Source organism: Mustelus asterias, chromosome 4 (genome assembly GCF_964213995.1).
Source record: "Mustelus asterias chromosome 4, sMusAst1.hap1.1, whole genome shotgun sequence".
NCBI lineage: Eukaryota > Metazoa > Chordata > Chondrichthyes > Carcharhiniformes > Triakidae > Mustelus > Mustelus asterias.
The window spans coordinates 126,890,024-126,903,961 of record NC_135804.1 but is presented as its reverse complement, the minus strand read 5'-3'; the positions used below and the strand labels follow the sequence as shown (position 1 = coordinate 126,903,961).

At 44.0% G+C, this 13,938-nt stretch overlaps 1 protein-coding gene across 6 annotated transcripts in view; it reads right to left on the bottom strand.

The window, feature by feature from the left end:
* The window catches only part of ints6l (integrator complex subunit 6 like), an 86,714-nt gene that overhangs the window by 28,306 nt on the left and 44,470 nt on the right, over positions 1–13,938 (bottom strand). For 5 of the 6 annotated variants that reach the window (XM_078211730.1, XM_078211728.1, XM_078211727.1 and 2 more), the window contains 2 exons: positions 7,441–7,593; positions 2,902–3,034 (listed from right to left, as the gene is read on the bottom strand). In XM_078211730.1, coding sequence (XP_078067856.1) covers positions 2,902–3,034; positions 7,441–7,593 — 286 coding nt within the window. Of the gene's footprint in view, positions 1–2,901; positions 3,035–7,440; positions 7,594–13,177; positions 13,284–13,938 lie in introns of those variants that run through there. The other variant, XM_078211732.1, reaches the window with a different exon arrangement.

The following is a 13,938-nucleotide window of genomic DNA, read 5'->3' as shown; positions in this document are numbered from 1 at the left end:
ATTTGCTGTTTTTTGGCCACCTAACCTGCCACCCATGTTTGTGCAATTATATGTTTTTTCTTCAAGTTTGATACTGTCTTCTTTTTAGTTAACCACATGGTGGGTCTTCTCTTTGGATGTTTTCTTTCTCATTAGAATGTATCTAATCTGTGCATTCTGAAATCTCCACTTAATGTCTGCCTCTGCATTTCTATTGATCTATCCCTCAATCTCTTGGTCAGTTCACTTTACCTAGCGCTGTTTTTATGCCCTCATATTGCCCTTATTTAAGTTTAAAATACTAGTCTTGGATCCACTGCTCTCCCTCAAACTGAATGTAAAATTCAATCATATCACGATCACGGCCACCTAGGAACACCTTCACTCATAGGTCATTAATTAATTCTAATTATTTTAATACCAATCTCCACTGCTCCCATCACTAATTAGAAAGACATCGGCAATGATGTCTCAGAAACATTATCACTTTCAAATCATTCCCCATCCTTGCTTGGGGGTACATCGCTGCTCCCTCACTGTTACTGACTCAACATCCTACCTAACATCATCATCATGCAGACTTCAGTAATTCAAAAAGGCAATCCACTACAATTTTCTCAGGGTAACTGGGGGGGGGGGGGGGGGGGGCGGGGGGGAAGATATTATTGCCAGCCTATCAGCAAAGTTCACATCCAGGGGGGTTGATTTTTAAAAAACAATATACTCTGTATTAGGCAATGCATTTTATATATATAAGTGGTTAGGTACTTTTATCCTTTGCATACTTCTTCAATTAAAGTCTGCTGTCCACAAGCTTTTCTTGTTTAGAGCCCGTTTTCTGTTTCTCTCTTTTTAATTGAACTGGCACCTTTTCTCGTCCCATCTCAAGTACTCTTCTTTTGAAATCTTTCTTCCGTCCTCTGCCTGGAATTCTTGCCTCCTATGGTGCTCCACTCCCAGCCACTTGACCCAGGCTTTTGCACAGTTTTGCTTCTTGGACAGGCGGGTTGGCCACAAAATAAGTGCTAATAGCAATCTGTGCACATGCAGCCTGTTCCCCATCTAGAGTTGGAGTTTCCAACCTCCACTCTCAACGTTAAGATGAGTTTGACTTTCATAATACTATGTAAGCCTCCACCTTTTCTTAACAGACCTGCGGATGCCTCAGCTTCTTGTTCAGGTTTCTGGCAGTTATTCAACTGCCTTCCCAGAACTTTTCAAGCTAATTCCTCTGGCAACTCATTCCAAATACGCACCACCCTGTGTGTGAAAAAGTTGCCTCTCAGGTTCCTTTTAAATCTTACCCTCTCACCTTAAACTTATGCCCTCTAGTTTTGGACTCCCCTACCCTGAGGAAAAGACCTGGGTTATTCACCTTATCTCTGCCCTCCGTGATTTTAAAACCTCTATAAAGGTCACCACTCATCTTCCTACACTCCAGGGAAAAAGTCATAGAGTCATAGGAGATTTACAGCATGGAAACAGGCCCTTTGGCCCAACTTGCCCATGCCGCCTTTTTTTTAAACCCCAAAGCTAATCCCAATTGGCCGCATTTGGCCTATATCACTATATCTATTTTACCCATGTAACTGTCTAAATGCTTTTTAAAAGACAAAATTGTATCCACCTCTACTACCTCTGGCAGCTTGTTCCAAGACACTCACCACCCTCTGTGAAAAAATTGCCCCTCTGGACACTTTTGTATCTCTCTCCTCTCACCTTAAACCTATGCCCTCTAGTTTTAGACCCCCCTACCTTTGGGAGAAGATATTGACTATCTAGCTGATCTACGTCCCTCATTATTTTATAGACCTCTATAAGATCACCCCTCAGCCTTCTACACTCCAGAGAAAAAAGTCTCAGTCTATACAGCCTCTCCTTAACTCAAACCATCTTCTTTTAGGGTGGGAATAGAAGGATATGGTCCCTGCAAGGGTAGGGGGTTTTAGTTAAGTCGGGCAGCATGGTCGGTGCAGGCTTGGAGGGCCGAGGGGCCTGTTCCTGTGCTGTAATTTTCTTTGTTCATCAAGTCCCGGTAGCATCCTAGTAAATCTTTTCTGCACTCATTCTAGTTTAATAATATCCTTTCTATAATAGGGTGACCAGAACTGCACACAGTATTCCAAGTGTGGCCTTGCCAATGTCTTGTACAACTTCAACAAGACCTCCCAACTCCTGTATTCAATGTTTTGAACAATGAAACCAAGCATGCTGAATGCCTTCTTCATCACTCTGTCCACCTGTGACTCCACTTTCAAGGAGCTATGAACATGTACCCCTAGATCTCTTTGTTCTGCAACTCTTCCCAACGCCCTACCATTAACTCATTAAGTCCTGTCCTGGTTCAATCTACCAAAATGCATCACCTCGCATTAATCTAAATTAAACTCCATCTGCCATTCGTCAGCCCACTGGCCCAATTGATCAAGATCCCATTGCAAATGGAGATAACTTTCTTCACTGTGCCACCAATCTTGGTGTCATTTGCAAACTTACTAACCATGCTTCCTATATTCTCATCCAAATCATTAATATAAATGACAAATAACAGTGGACCCAGCACCGATCCCTGAGGCACACCGCTGGTCACAGGCCTCCAGTTTGAAAAACAACCCTCTACAACCACCCTCTGGCTTCTATCAAGAAGCCAATTTTGCATCCATCTCAGTCTATCCAGCCTCTCTTTCCAATTCAAACCTTCCAATCCTAGTAAAATTCTTGTAAATCTTTCTTGCATCCTTTCCAGTTTAACAGAACAAAGAACAGTGCAGCAAATGTGTAAAAATATAAAGCAAACAGGCAACAATGTTTGATTCAATGTTTCTATTGAAGGAGTTTTATTAACTGCCCTTTATATCATGTCAGAAACCCTCTTCCCTCGTATTTATTCATATTAAAAGTTTACAATACAGATGAACATACCAAGCTGTGGTAGCAGCACCGGGTAGTTGTAAGGCATAACAAAGAGATTCACACAGGTTAATGTTGTGCTCGCCTTAAGGTAACCGAACGGATGACCAAGATCACTGTATTTTCCACTACTGCTCACAAACACCTAGGAATGAAGTGTAAAAGTGAGTCAGTAAACAAAGTACCTCACATTTTTCAAATCAATGCTGTTACTTGACTATTTGAAGGGGGGGAAAAAAAATAGAGCTGTGGATAATGAGTAGAACAAGATTAATGCACGGCTCTATCAAAGAGCCAACACAGAAATGATGGGCCCGATAGCCACCCTCTATGTTGCATCATTTCATACTTCACAACCAGTACTACATACATTACATGATACGACTGGAGCTTTCGAGCAAGTTTCAGTAAATTCCAGAATTGAATGTTTTGGCACAACAGGATAAGTTGAAAAGTTGTCAATCATACCATTGAAACTAGAAACAGGAGGAGACCATTCGGCCCTGAAGCCTGCTCCGCCATTCATTTTGATCATGGCTGATCATCAAATTCAATAGTCTGATCCCCCCTTCCCCCCATATCCCTTGTTCCCTTTAGCCCCAAGAGCTATATCTAATTCCTTCTTGAAATCTCTCAATTTTTTTAGCCTCAACTATTTTCTGTGGCAGTGAATTCACATTCACCACCCTCTGGTTAAATAAATTTCCCCTCACCTCAGTTCTAAAAGGTTTATCCCTTATCCTTTAACTATGACCCCTTGTTCTGGATTCCCTCACCATTGGGAACATTCTTTCTGAATCTACCATGTCTAACCCTGTTTGATCCTATGAGATCCCCTCTCACTTTTCTAAACTCCAATGACTATAATCCTAAATAACTTAGTCTCTCCTCATATGGCAGACCAACCATCCCAGGAATCAGCCTGGTAAACCTTGCTGTATTCCCTCTATAGCAAGGACATCCTTCCTCAGATAAGGACACCAAAACTACACACAATACTCCAGATGTGGCCTCACCAACACCCTATACAATTGCAGCAAAACATCCCTATCGCTATACTCAAATCCTCTCGCTACGAAGGCCAACATACTATTTGCCTTCTTTACTGCCTGCCCGCTTACGTTCAGTGACTGATGCACGAGGACTCCAAGGTCTTGCTGAGTATCACCTCTCTCAATTTATACCCATTCAAGTAATAATCTGTCTTCCTACTTTTGCTAGCAAAGTGGATAGCTTCACATTTATCCACATTATGCTGCATCTGCCATGCATATGCCCACACACTCAGCCTATCCAAATCACGCTGAAGCATCACCCTCCCTCGCAACTTTGTATTATCTGCAAATTTGGAGGTATTACATTTAGTTCCTTCATCCCAAAGCCAGAACTGAACCTGGGTCCCCGGTGCTATGATGCAGCAGTGCTAAACCACTGCGCCACCCTGTGAACATACAACATAGACCTGTTCAGCTATTCTTAAAAAATACATGCCAGAAACTGATGTATTATTTTCTAGAAACCAATAGGATCCCTCAATAGATCATAAGCCATGTGAAACTTTATAATCGCACTGACACGTCTGGCTATATTATATATAATGCATGTATTTACATTTGACAGAGTTGGCCAAGAGTGAAAGAGTTCCCTCTGGTTCAGAGATACCCAGAAGCTGTGCCACTTCTCATTTGCATTATCCTCACTGTCACCTACCCAACATCATGTTTGCAGTAGGACGCTGAGAACTGAGGCTTACTCTAGTCTGAGTCTAGTTCATTGCATTCCATACCAATATCAAAGTTCCAATCATGACACCAAATGGAGAACAAATTCTAATTTCCAGGTGTCACACTTCTGCTAGTTGGTATCAAATTTACTTTGGTTGAGTGAGTTAAAGTGGATCACAATTGCAAATCTCATTCTTGAGCTAGCAACACAAAAGAGAAAGGTTTTCTGCTACACCTCAAGGATTAGTCAAATCAGCAGTATTTGGCAGGTAGGAGCTAGTGCCAGCTGAGATTTAAGAATAAAGGAACCTGCATCGTTTTATTCTTTCATGGGATGTGGGCATCACTGACCAGGCCAGCATTTATTGCCCATCAAGTTTGCACTGACTCCAAAAGAGCATCATAACCTATCCCCGTAACCCCACACATTTACCCTGCTAATCCCCCAACCTACATACCTTGGGACACCAAAGACAATTTAGCATGGCCAATCCACTAACCTGCATATCCTCGGACTGTGGAAGGAAACCGGAGCACCCGGAGGATACCCACGCAGACACAGGTAGGTCGTGCAAATTCCAAAGTCACCTGAGACTGGAATTGAACCCAGGTCCCTGGCACTGTGAGATAGCAGTGCTAACCACTGCTATCACAGGTGGACACAGGTGAAGTCCCAGAGGATTGGAGGATAGCAAATGTGGTCCCAAAATTTAAGAAGGATAGCAAGGATAACCCGGGTAATTATAGGCCGGTGAGCTTGACATCCGTGGTAGGGAAATTGTTGGAGAAGATTCTTAGAGATAGGATATATGCGCATTTAGAACAGAATAATCCCATTAGTGATAGACAGCATGGTTTTGTACGAGGGAGGTCATGCCCCACAAATTTGGTTGAGTTTTTTGAGGAGGTGACAAAAACGATTGACGAGGGAAGGGCCGTGGATGTCGTCCATATGGATTTTAGTAAAGCGTTTGACAAGGTCCCTCATGGCAGGCTGGTGCAAAAGGTTAAATCTCAAGGGAAAAAAGATGAGCTAGCGAGATGGGTGGAGAACTGGCTTAGCCATAGAAGACGGAGGGTGGCAGTGGAGGGGTGTTTTTCAGGTTGGAGGTCTGTGGCTAGTGGAGTTCCGCAGGGCTCTGTACTGGGACCTCTGCTGTTTGTGATATATATAAATGATTTGGAGGAAGATGTAGCTGGTGTGATCAGTAAGTTTGCGGACGACACGAAGATTGCTGGAGTTGCGGACAGTGATGAACATTGTCAGAGAATACAGCAGGATATAGACAGGCTGGAACATTGGGCGGAGAAATGGCAGATGGAATTTAATCCAGATAAATGCGAAGTGATGCATTTCGGTAGATCTAATGTAAGGGGGAGCTATACAATAAATGGCAGAACCATCAGGAGTATAGACACACAGAGGGACCTGGGTGTGCAAGTCCACAGATCCTTAAAGGTGGCAGCACAGGTGGAGAGGGTGGTCAAGAAGGCATATGGCATGCTTGCCTTTATTGGATGGTAAGAAGTTTAACAACACCAGGTTAAAGTCCAACAGGTTTATTTGGTAGCAAAAGCCACACAACCTTTCGGAGCTCCAAGCCCCTTCTTCAGGTGAGTCATTATTGGATGGGGCATTGAAGATAAAAGTTGGCATATGATGTTGCGGCTGTATAGAACGTTGGTTAGGCCACATTTGGAATACTGTATCCAGTTCTGGTCGCCACACTACCAGAAGGACGTGGAGGCTTTGGAGAGAGTACAGAAAAGGTTTACCAGGATGTTGCCTGGTATGGAGGGTCTTAGCTATGAGGAGAGATTGGGTAAACTGGGGATGTTCTCCCTGGAAAGACGGAGGATGAGGGGGCGACCTAATAGAGGTGTATAAAATTATGAAGGGCATAGATAGGGTGAACAGTGGGAAGCTTTTTCCCAGGTCGGTGGTGACGAACACAAGGGGACACAGGTTCAAGGTGAGGGGGGCAAGGTTCAACACAGATGCCAGGGGGACGTATTTTACACAGAGGGTGGTGGGGGCCTGGAATGCACTCCCAAGCAAGGTGATTGAGGCGGACACACTGGGATCGTTTAAGACTTATCTAGATAGCCACATGAACAGACTGGGAATAGAGGGATACAAACGAATGGTCTAGTTGGGCACATGAGCGGCGCAGGCTTGGAGGGCCGAAGGGCCTGTTCCTGTGCTGTATTGTTCTTTGTTCACTGTGCCACCCTTGTGCCACCATGTTGACCTCAGAGCATTGGCCTGGATACCTGGATTACTGGTCCAATGATAATACCACTTCACCACCACCTCCCTGTCTAAATATCACCGTTAATATTTCTTGAATGTCTGATGTTTCACAGCCAACTAACCAATTTTAAAATAGTCACTGTTGATATGGAGGAAAAAGTAGTACGCCCCTAATAAATTAGTACACAGTAAGGTTCCAATAGATATAAATGAACAAATAACCTGTTTTAGCAGCGTTGGTCAAGTGATAAACATTTGCCACGGCACCAGTACAGGTAGGCAGCTCAGTTGTTAACAATTTTTCCAAAAGACATACGGAACTCCCTCAGTACAGCATGGAAATGCGAGGGGCAAGATTACCAAGCTAACATTGAAATCTATTTTCTCTGTTAAAGACTATTGTTATGGTGAAATATGTGCATCTCATGTGTGGTCAGTCTGTTAGCAGGTAGCTCTCTTAATACCCACTGTTCCCAACAATACAGGAAGAAAAAACAAAATCAATGGCCCAAAGGAAAGCACTGACGGTACAAATGCAGAATACACATTCACTGGAGCCAGAAGTACACTTACCTGCCAGCAGGTGTGAGGGGATTTGCGCTCTAGAATGTACTGGGTCAAAGGTGAGGGTTCAAGTTCATATTTGTCAAAGGGTAATTTATCAATGACCATTGGTTCACAATCAGCACAGGAGAACCTTACCACCGGGTGAGCTGTACGTGGAGGCTGTGGATCAAACACAAGGAAGATAAATACTCATTATGTACTTTTTGTAAGGTATAGGAAGGGAGGATTGATTCCACAATTTGCTGTATCACCTATTTTGTGCAAAGATATCCTTAATTGAAATAAACCTGCCAAGCAGAACCACAACTTTCTGCTGCAACACTAAAAGCAGGTAGTTCAGGAATAATAACCTAATGGTAACAAAGGTTTGAATGATACAAAAATAATCCGTACAGGACTCAGCATTCTTGCAGTCCAGTTAATATTCCCAGAGCAGTGCATGATTCAAAAGATAGATACCTTGGAGCTCACAATGATACCCCCTCCTTTCCATTCACCACCCAGCTCCAGGCTATTTTCAACCTCAAGTCAAAAGGTGAACGAGACCAGTCCCAGTGACATCAAATATTGCTCCCATCTGAAAATCAAACGATTTCCCTGCAAGAATTACAGACTCCATATTCAATGCATCCTTAAGTCCCCCACTAGCATGTGCATCTCAGTAACTCCACAGCTGAAATTACCAATTGAAGAAGTGACCATGTGTGATAGACATTAAAACTTGTCATCACAACATTGGTGACATACAAGGTTGGTTTAAAATAGTTTCCAAATACTAGCCTCAAAAACAGTGTGTGGAGTTTGCACGTTCTCCTCATGTCTGCGTGGGTTTCCTCTGGGTGCTCATCTTCCTCTCTCAGTCCAAAGATGTGTACGTTAGTTGGATTGGCCATGGTAAATGCACGGGATTACAGGGAGAAGGCAGTAGAGAAGACCTGGGTGGGATGCTCTTTCAGAGAGTCAGTGCAGACCCAATGGGCCGAATGGCCTCCATATGCACTGCAGGGATTCTAACCGTGTATGAAAAGAGAGCCTGAATTTATATCTCATTGTTCGCAACTGCGTAACATCACAAAGTCCTTCACAGCCAATGTAATCTGAAAATATAGCCATAGTAGGGTGAAATGCAGTAGCAGTCAACTTGTGCACAGCAAGATCTCAGAGACAGTAAGATCTCACAAATAGCAATGTTACGTTGGGCTCTGACGAAGGATCATCCAGACTCGAAGCGTTAACTAGAAGAGGAGCAAGATTTCACCCCGCTCCCAGAACCAAGATAGGGTCCCCCTTGTCCTCACTTTTCACCCCACCAGCCTCTGCATTGAAAGGATCATACACCGGCATTTTTGGCAACTCCAGCATGATGCCACTACTCAACACATCTTCCCCTCCCTCCCGCTGTCAGCATTCCGCAGGGACCGTTCTCTCCGGGACACTCTGGTCCACTCCTCCATCACACCAAACACCTCACCCCATGCCCACGACACCTTCCCATCCAATCATAGAAGGTGCAACACTTGCCCCTTTATCTCCTTTCTGCTCACTGCCCCAGAGCCCAAACACTCCTTTCAGGTGAAGCAATGCTTCACATGCATCTCCTTCAATCTCCCAATGCCGTCTACTCTACATTGCAGAGGCCAAACGCAGACCGGGTGACCATTTTGCTGAACACCTTTGGTCCGTCCGCAAGCAGGACCCAGACCGTCCTGCCACTTGCAGTTTCAACACACCATCTTGCTCTCCTGTCCACATGTCTGTCCTTGACCTTTTACAATGTTCTAGTGAACGCCAACGCAAACTGGAGGAACAGCACCTCATCTTCCGATTCGGCACTTTACAGCCTTCTGGATTGACTATTGAGCTCAACCACGTCAGAGCGTGAACTCTCCCCTCCACCCCATTCCCACTTATTTTATTCAATTTCTTCTTCCCATCTCATTCACCCATTTTTAATCACTTTTCATTCTTATCTCTACTTTTCTACTTCTGAAATCTTGCTCTCCATCTTGTCTAAGCACCCCCCCTCTTCAGGGTTAACTGCCACATTCCTCAGGCAGTCCCTTAACAATCTGTACCTCTGTTCTGCCATTCACACATTCTGATCACTTAATGGACACCTTTAGAACTTTTCTCAGCCTTTATCATTGCCATTTACATTTCCTTTCTCCAATTACCGCCCCCCTCCCCTCCCCATAGTATAAATCTTGTCTGATTTTCTTTGCTCTTAGCTCTGACGAAGGGTCACCCAGACTCAAAACGCTGGCTTTATTCTCGCTCCACAGACGCTGTCAGACCTACTGAGTTTCTCTAGCATTTTCCGTTTTTGTTTCAGATTCCAGCATCTGCAGTATTTTGCCGTTATCATTATAACTCTCTGTTCCCAAAATTCAAACAGGAAAAACAGCTAATTAACAAAGCAAGAATAATCAAAAGTTTCAGTAACTAGACTAATTAGATTGAAAGGCATACTCCTGTCCATATGGGGCAGAGGTAGCAAGCACACCCAAAACAAAGCGTTAATTTTTCCTGACACACACTGAATACCCATGATCCATACGCACTTAAAATGGAATGTGCGGGCAAACAACTTTTATCCCAAAGGTACATTTTCTGCACGAAAATTCACAAAATTTAAAAATCTCAAGAAGGTTAGCAATTAGAAAAAGATTTGGTCCACTTAATCATGATCCTGTATGACGGGCGACTTTGAGGGTGGCAGGTTCTGCCTTATTTCACCCTTTAAAAATTATTTGAGAGCACCGAGATGGAGGATTATGTGGATATCAAAACTGGGTTATAATATTCATTCAATATCAACAACTTAGCTTTCAGTTTTCTTACAAAAGGTTTACCCCCACAAACATCATTTTTCTTTAGAGATTCTTCAGAGGCCGGCACAGTGATTAGCACTGCTGCCTCACGGTGTCAGGGACCCAGGTGACTGTCTGTGTGGAGTTTGCACGTTCTCCCTGCGTCTGTGAGGTTTTCCTCCGGGTGCTCTCATTTCCCCCCACACTCCAAAGATGGGCACAGTAAGAAGTCTCACAACACCCAGGTTAAAGTCCAACAGGTTTATTTGGAATTACAAGCTTTCGGAACGCTGCTCTTTCATCAGGTAAGTGGAGAGGTAGGTTTCACAAACATGCCATATATAGACAGAGACACAATTGCAAGATAATGATTGGAATGCGAGTACTTACAGGTAATCAAGTCTTTACAAGCGCAGACAATGCGAGTGGAGAGAGGGATAATCACAGGTTAAAGGGTTGTGAATTGTCTCAAGCCAGGGCAGTTAGTAGGATTTTGCGAGCCCAGGCAGTATGGTGGGGGTTACATGTAGTGTGGCATGAACCCGAGATCCCGGTTGAGGCCGTTCTCATACATGCGGAACTTGGCTATCAGTTTCTGCTCGGTGATTCTGCCTTGTCATGTGTCTTAAAGGCCATCTTGGAGAACGCTTACCCGAAGATCGGAGGCTGAATGCCCTTGACTGCTGAAGTGTTCCCCAACAGGAAGGAAACACTCCAGCCTGATGATTGTTGCGCAGTGTCCATCCATCTGTTGTCGTAGCGTCTGCATGGTACTAATGCACCACGCCTCGGGACAGAGTTTCCTGCACCGTATCAGGTAGACAACATTGACCAAGTTGCAAGAGTATTTACCGTGTACCTGGTGGATGGTGTTCTTGCATATGATAGTGATATCCGTGTTGATGATCCGGCACATCTTGCAGAGGTTGCTGTGACAGGGTTGTGTGGTGTCATGGTCACTGTTCTCCTGAAGGCTGGGTAATTTGCTGCGGCGAACAATGGTCTGTTTGAGGTTGCACGGTTGTTTGAAGGCTAGTGGGGGTGTGGGGATGACCTTGGCGAGATGTTTGTCTTCATCGATAACATGCTGAAGGCTTCGAAGAAGATGTTGTAGCCTCTCCACTCCAGGGAAGTACTGGACGACGAAGGATACTCTGTTGGTCGTTTCCCATGTTTGTCTTCTGAGGAGGTCATGTGGTTTTTCGCTGTGGCGCGTCCGAACTGTCAATCGATGAATCGAGCGCCATATCCCATTCTTACAAGGGCGTCTTTCAACATCTGTAGTTGTCTGTTGCAGTCCTCCTCATCTGAGCAGATCCTGTGCATACAGAGGACTTGTCCCATAGGGGATGGCTTCTTTAACGTGTTTAGGGTGGAAGCTGGAGAAGTGGAGCATCATGAGGTTATCCGTGGGTTTGCGGTAGAGTGAAGCGCTGAGGTGACCATCCTTGATGGGGAACACAGTCGGGAACACTTCAGCAGTCAAGGGCATTCAGCCTCTGATCTTCAGGTAAGCGTTCTCCAAGGTGGCCTTCAAGACACATGACAATGCTGGATCGCAGAGCAGAAACTGATAGCCAAGTTCCGCATGCATGTGGATGGCATCAACTGGGATCTTGGGTTCATGTCACACTACATGTAACCCCCACCATACTGCCTGGGCTCGCAAAATCCTACTAACTGCCCTGGCTTGGGACAATTCACAACCCTTTAACCTATGATTCTCCCTCTCTCCACTCGCATTGTCTGTGCCTGTAAAGACTTGATTATCTGTAAAGACTTGCATTCCAATCATTATCTTGCAATTGTGTCTCTGTCTATATATGCCATGTTTGTGAAACCTACCTCTCCATTCATCCGATGAATGCAACCTGATGAAAGTGTCCAAGAATGCAACCGATTCTGGAGAGTAGTCCATGATGAGTCTGATGCTGGGATGGCACTTATTGATGTCATCATATAGTCGTTTCAGTGATTCTTCGCTGTGAGTCCAAAGGAAGAAAATGTCTTCGATACATTTTGTGTATCGCATTGGTTGAAGGTCCTGTGCAGCGAAGGGGTCTTGTTCGAACTTGTGCATGAAGATTTTGGTGTATTGAGGTGTGAACTTGGTCCCCATGGCTGTTCCATGTATCTGGATGAAAAACTGGTTGTTGAAGGTGAAAATGTTGTGGTCCAGGATGAAGCGGATGAGTTGTAGAATAGTGTCTGGAGACTGGCAGTTGTCGGTGTTGAGTACTGTACAGTGAGTACGGTGTTGAGACTTCTTACTGTGCCCACCCCAGTCCAACACCGGCATCCCCACATCATGACTCCAAAGATGTGCAGGTTAGGTGGATTGGCCGTGCTAAATTGCCCCCTAGTGTCCCAAGATGTGTAGGTTAGGGGAATTAGTGGGGTAAATACTTGGGGTTACGGAGAACAGGTCTGGGTGGATTGCTCCTTAATGTCAGGGGGATTATGTGGGGTTACAAGAATAGGGCATGGGTGGGATTGTTGCCAGTGTAGACTCGATGGGCTGAATGGGCTCCTTCTGCACTGTAGGGATTCTATGATTCACTGCGCATTTCCAAAATTTTGTTCATATTTTAATATATTAATTTTGATACCAGGCATTTACTTCACAATTAAACATGTTCATGACTCACTGCATGTCGCTGAATTGTAAAAACAACAATTTACATTTATATAGGGCCTCTAACCCAGTAAAGCAAACCAAAACGTCAACAAAAATGGACAAGCCAAAAAAGGATATAAATAGTTATTTGGTAATGCAGAACTGGAGTAGTTCTGAAGAGAGAAATGTTTTTGAAACTTTTTGTCTTGCACTCATCAGGGCAATTCTCAAGAGCCAAATGTAAAGGGAACAACAATTTATACTTCATGAGAAGAGAGTGCCGATTGGTTAACAAGTAGATTCTGGCTGGTAGAGGCGTTGCCATGAAGAACGCACCAGTTAAATGATGACTGATAGTTAACTGCCAAGCTCTGCTTAAATTGAAACCAGGCAAGCTAACTCTGATTGGTCAAGACATTGCCCTGGGGAATGAACCAGAAAATTGCTGTTACCTGTTTTGTTTAGTTGAAATGGACGCAATGTGTGTATATCTTGTTTCTGTCTGCAAAGATCAGGATCCAGCGTATTAATGTATTTAGCTTTTCACTCAAGTAAGTAGTCGACATTACAAGCCCAACTGATGATCATAAATTGTTTTGTCAGTGTGCTAACAATCCATAGCACACTCAGGATTGTTTAGCAAATGGTATCCAATCACAGATTCACATCTAATGCTCATAGAGGTAAACAGCACTGAAAATTGCCTACGGCCCATCACGACTGTGCCAAAGACAAACTACCCAACTATTCTAATCCCATATTCCAGCACTTGGCCCATAACCTTGTAATCACAAGTGCATATCTAAATACTCCTTAAATGTTTCCAATTTTATACTCCATTCCCTTTGAAATAAAGGTCAACACTCCATTTGCCTTCCCTATTACCTGCTGAACTTGCATGCTGGTTTTTTGAGATCTATGCACAAGGACCCCCAAATCCCTCTGTGCTGTAGCTTTCTGCAGTCTTTCTCCATTTAAATAGTGTTCAGCTCCTTTATTCTTCCTACCAAAGTGCATAACTTCATATTTTCATACATTATGTTCCATATTCCAAGCTTTTGCCCACTCACCTAACCT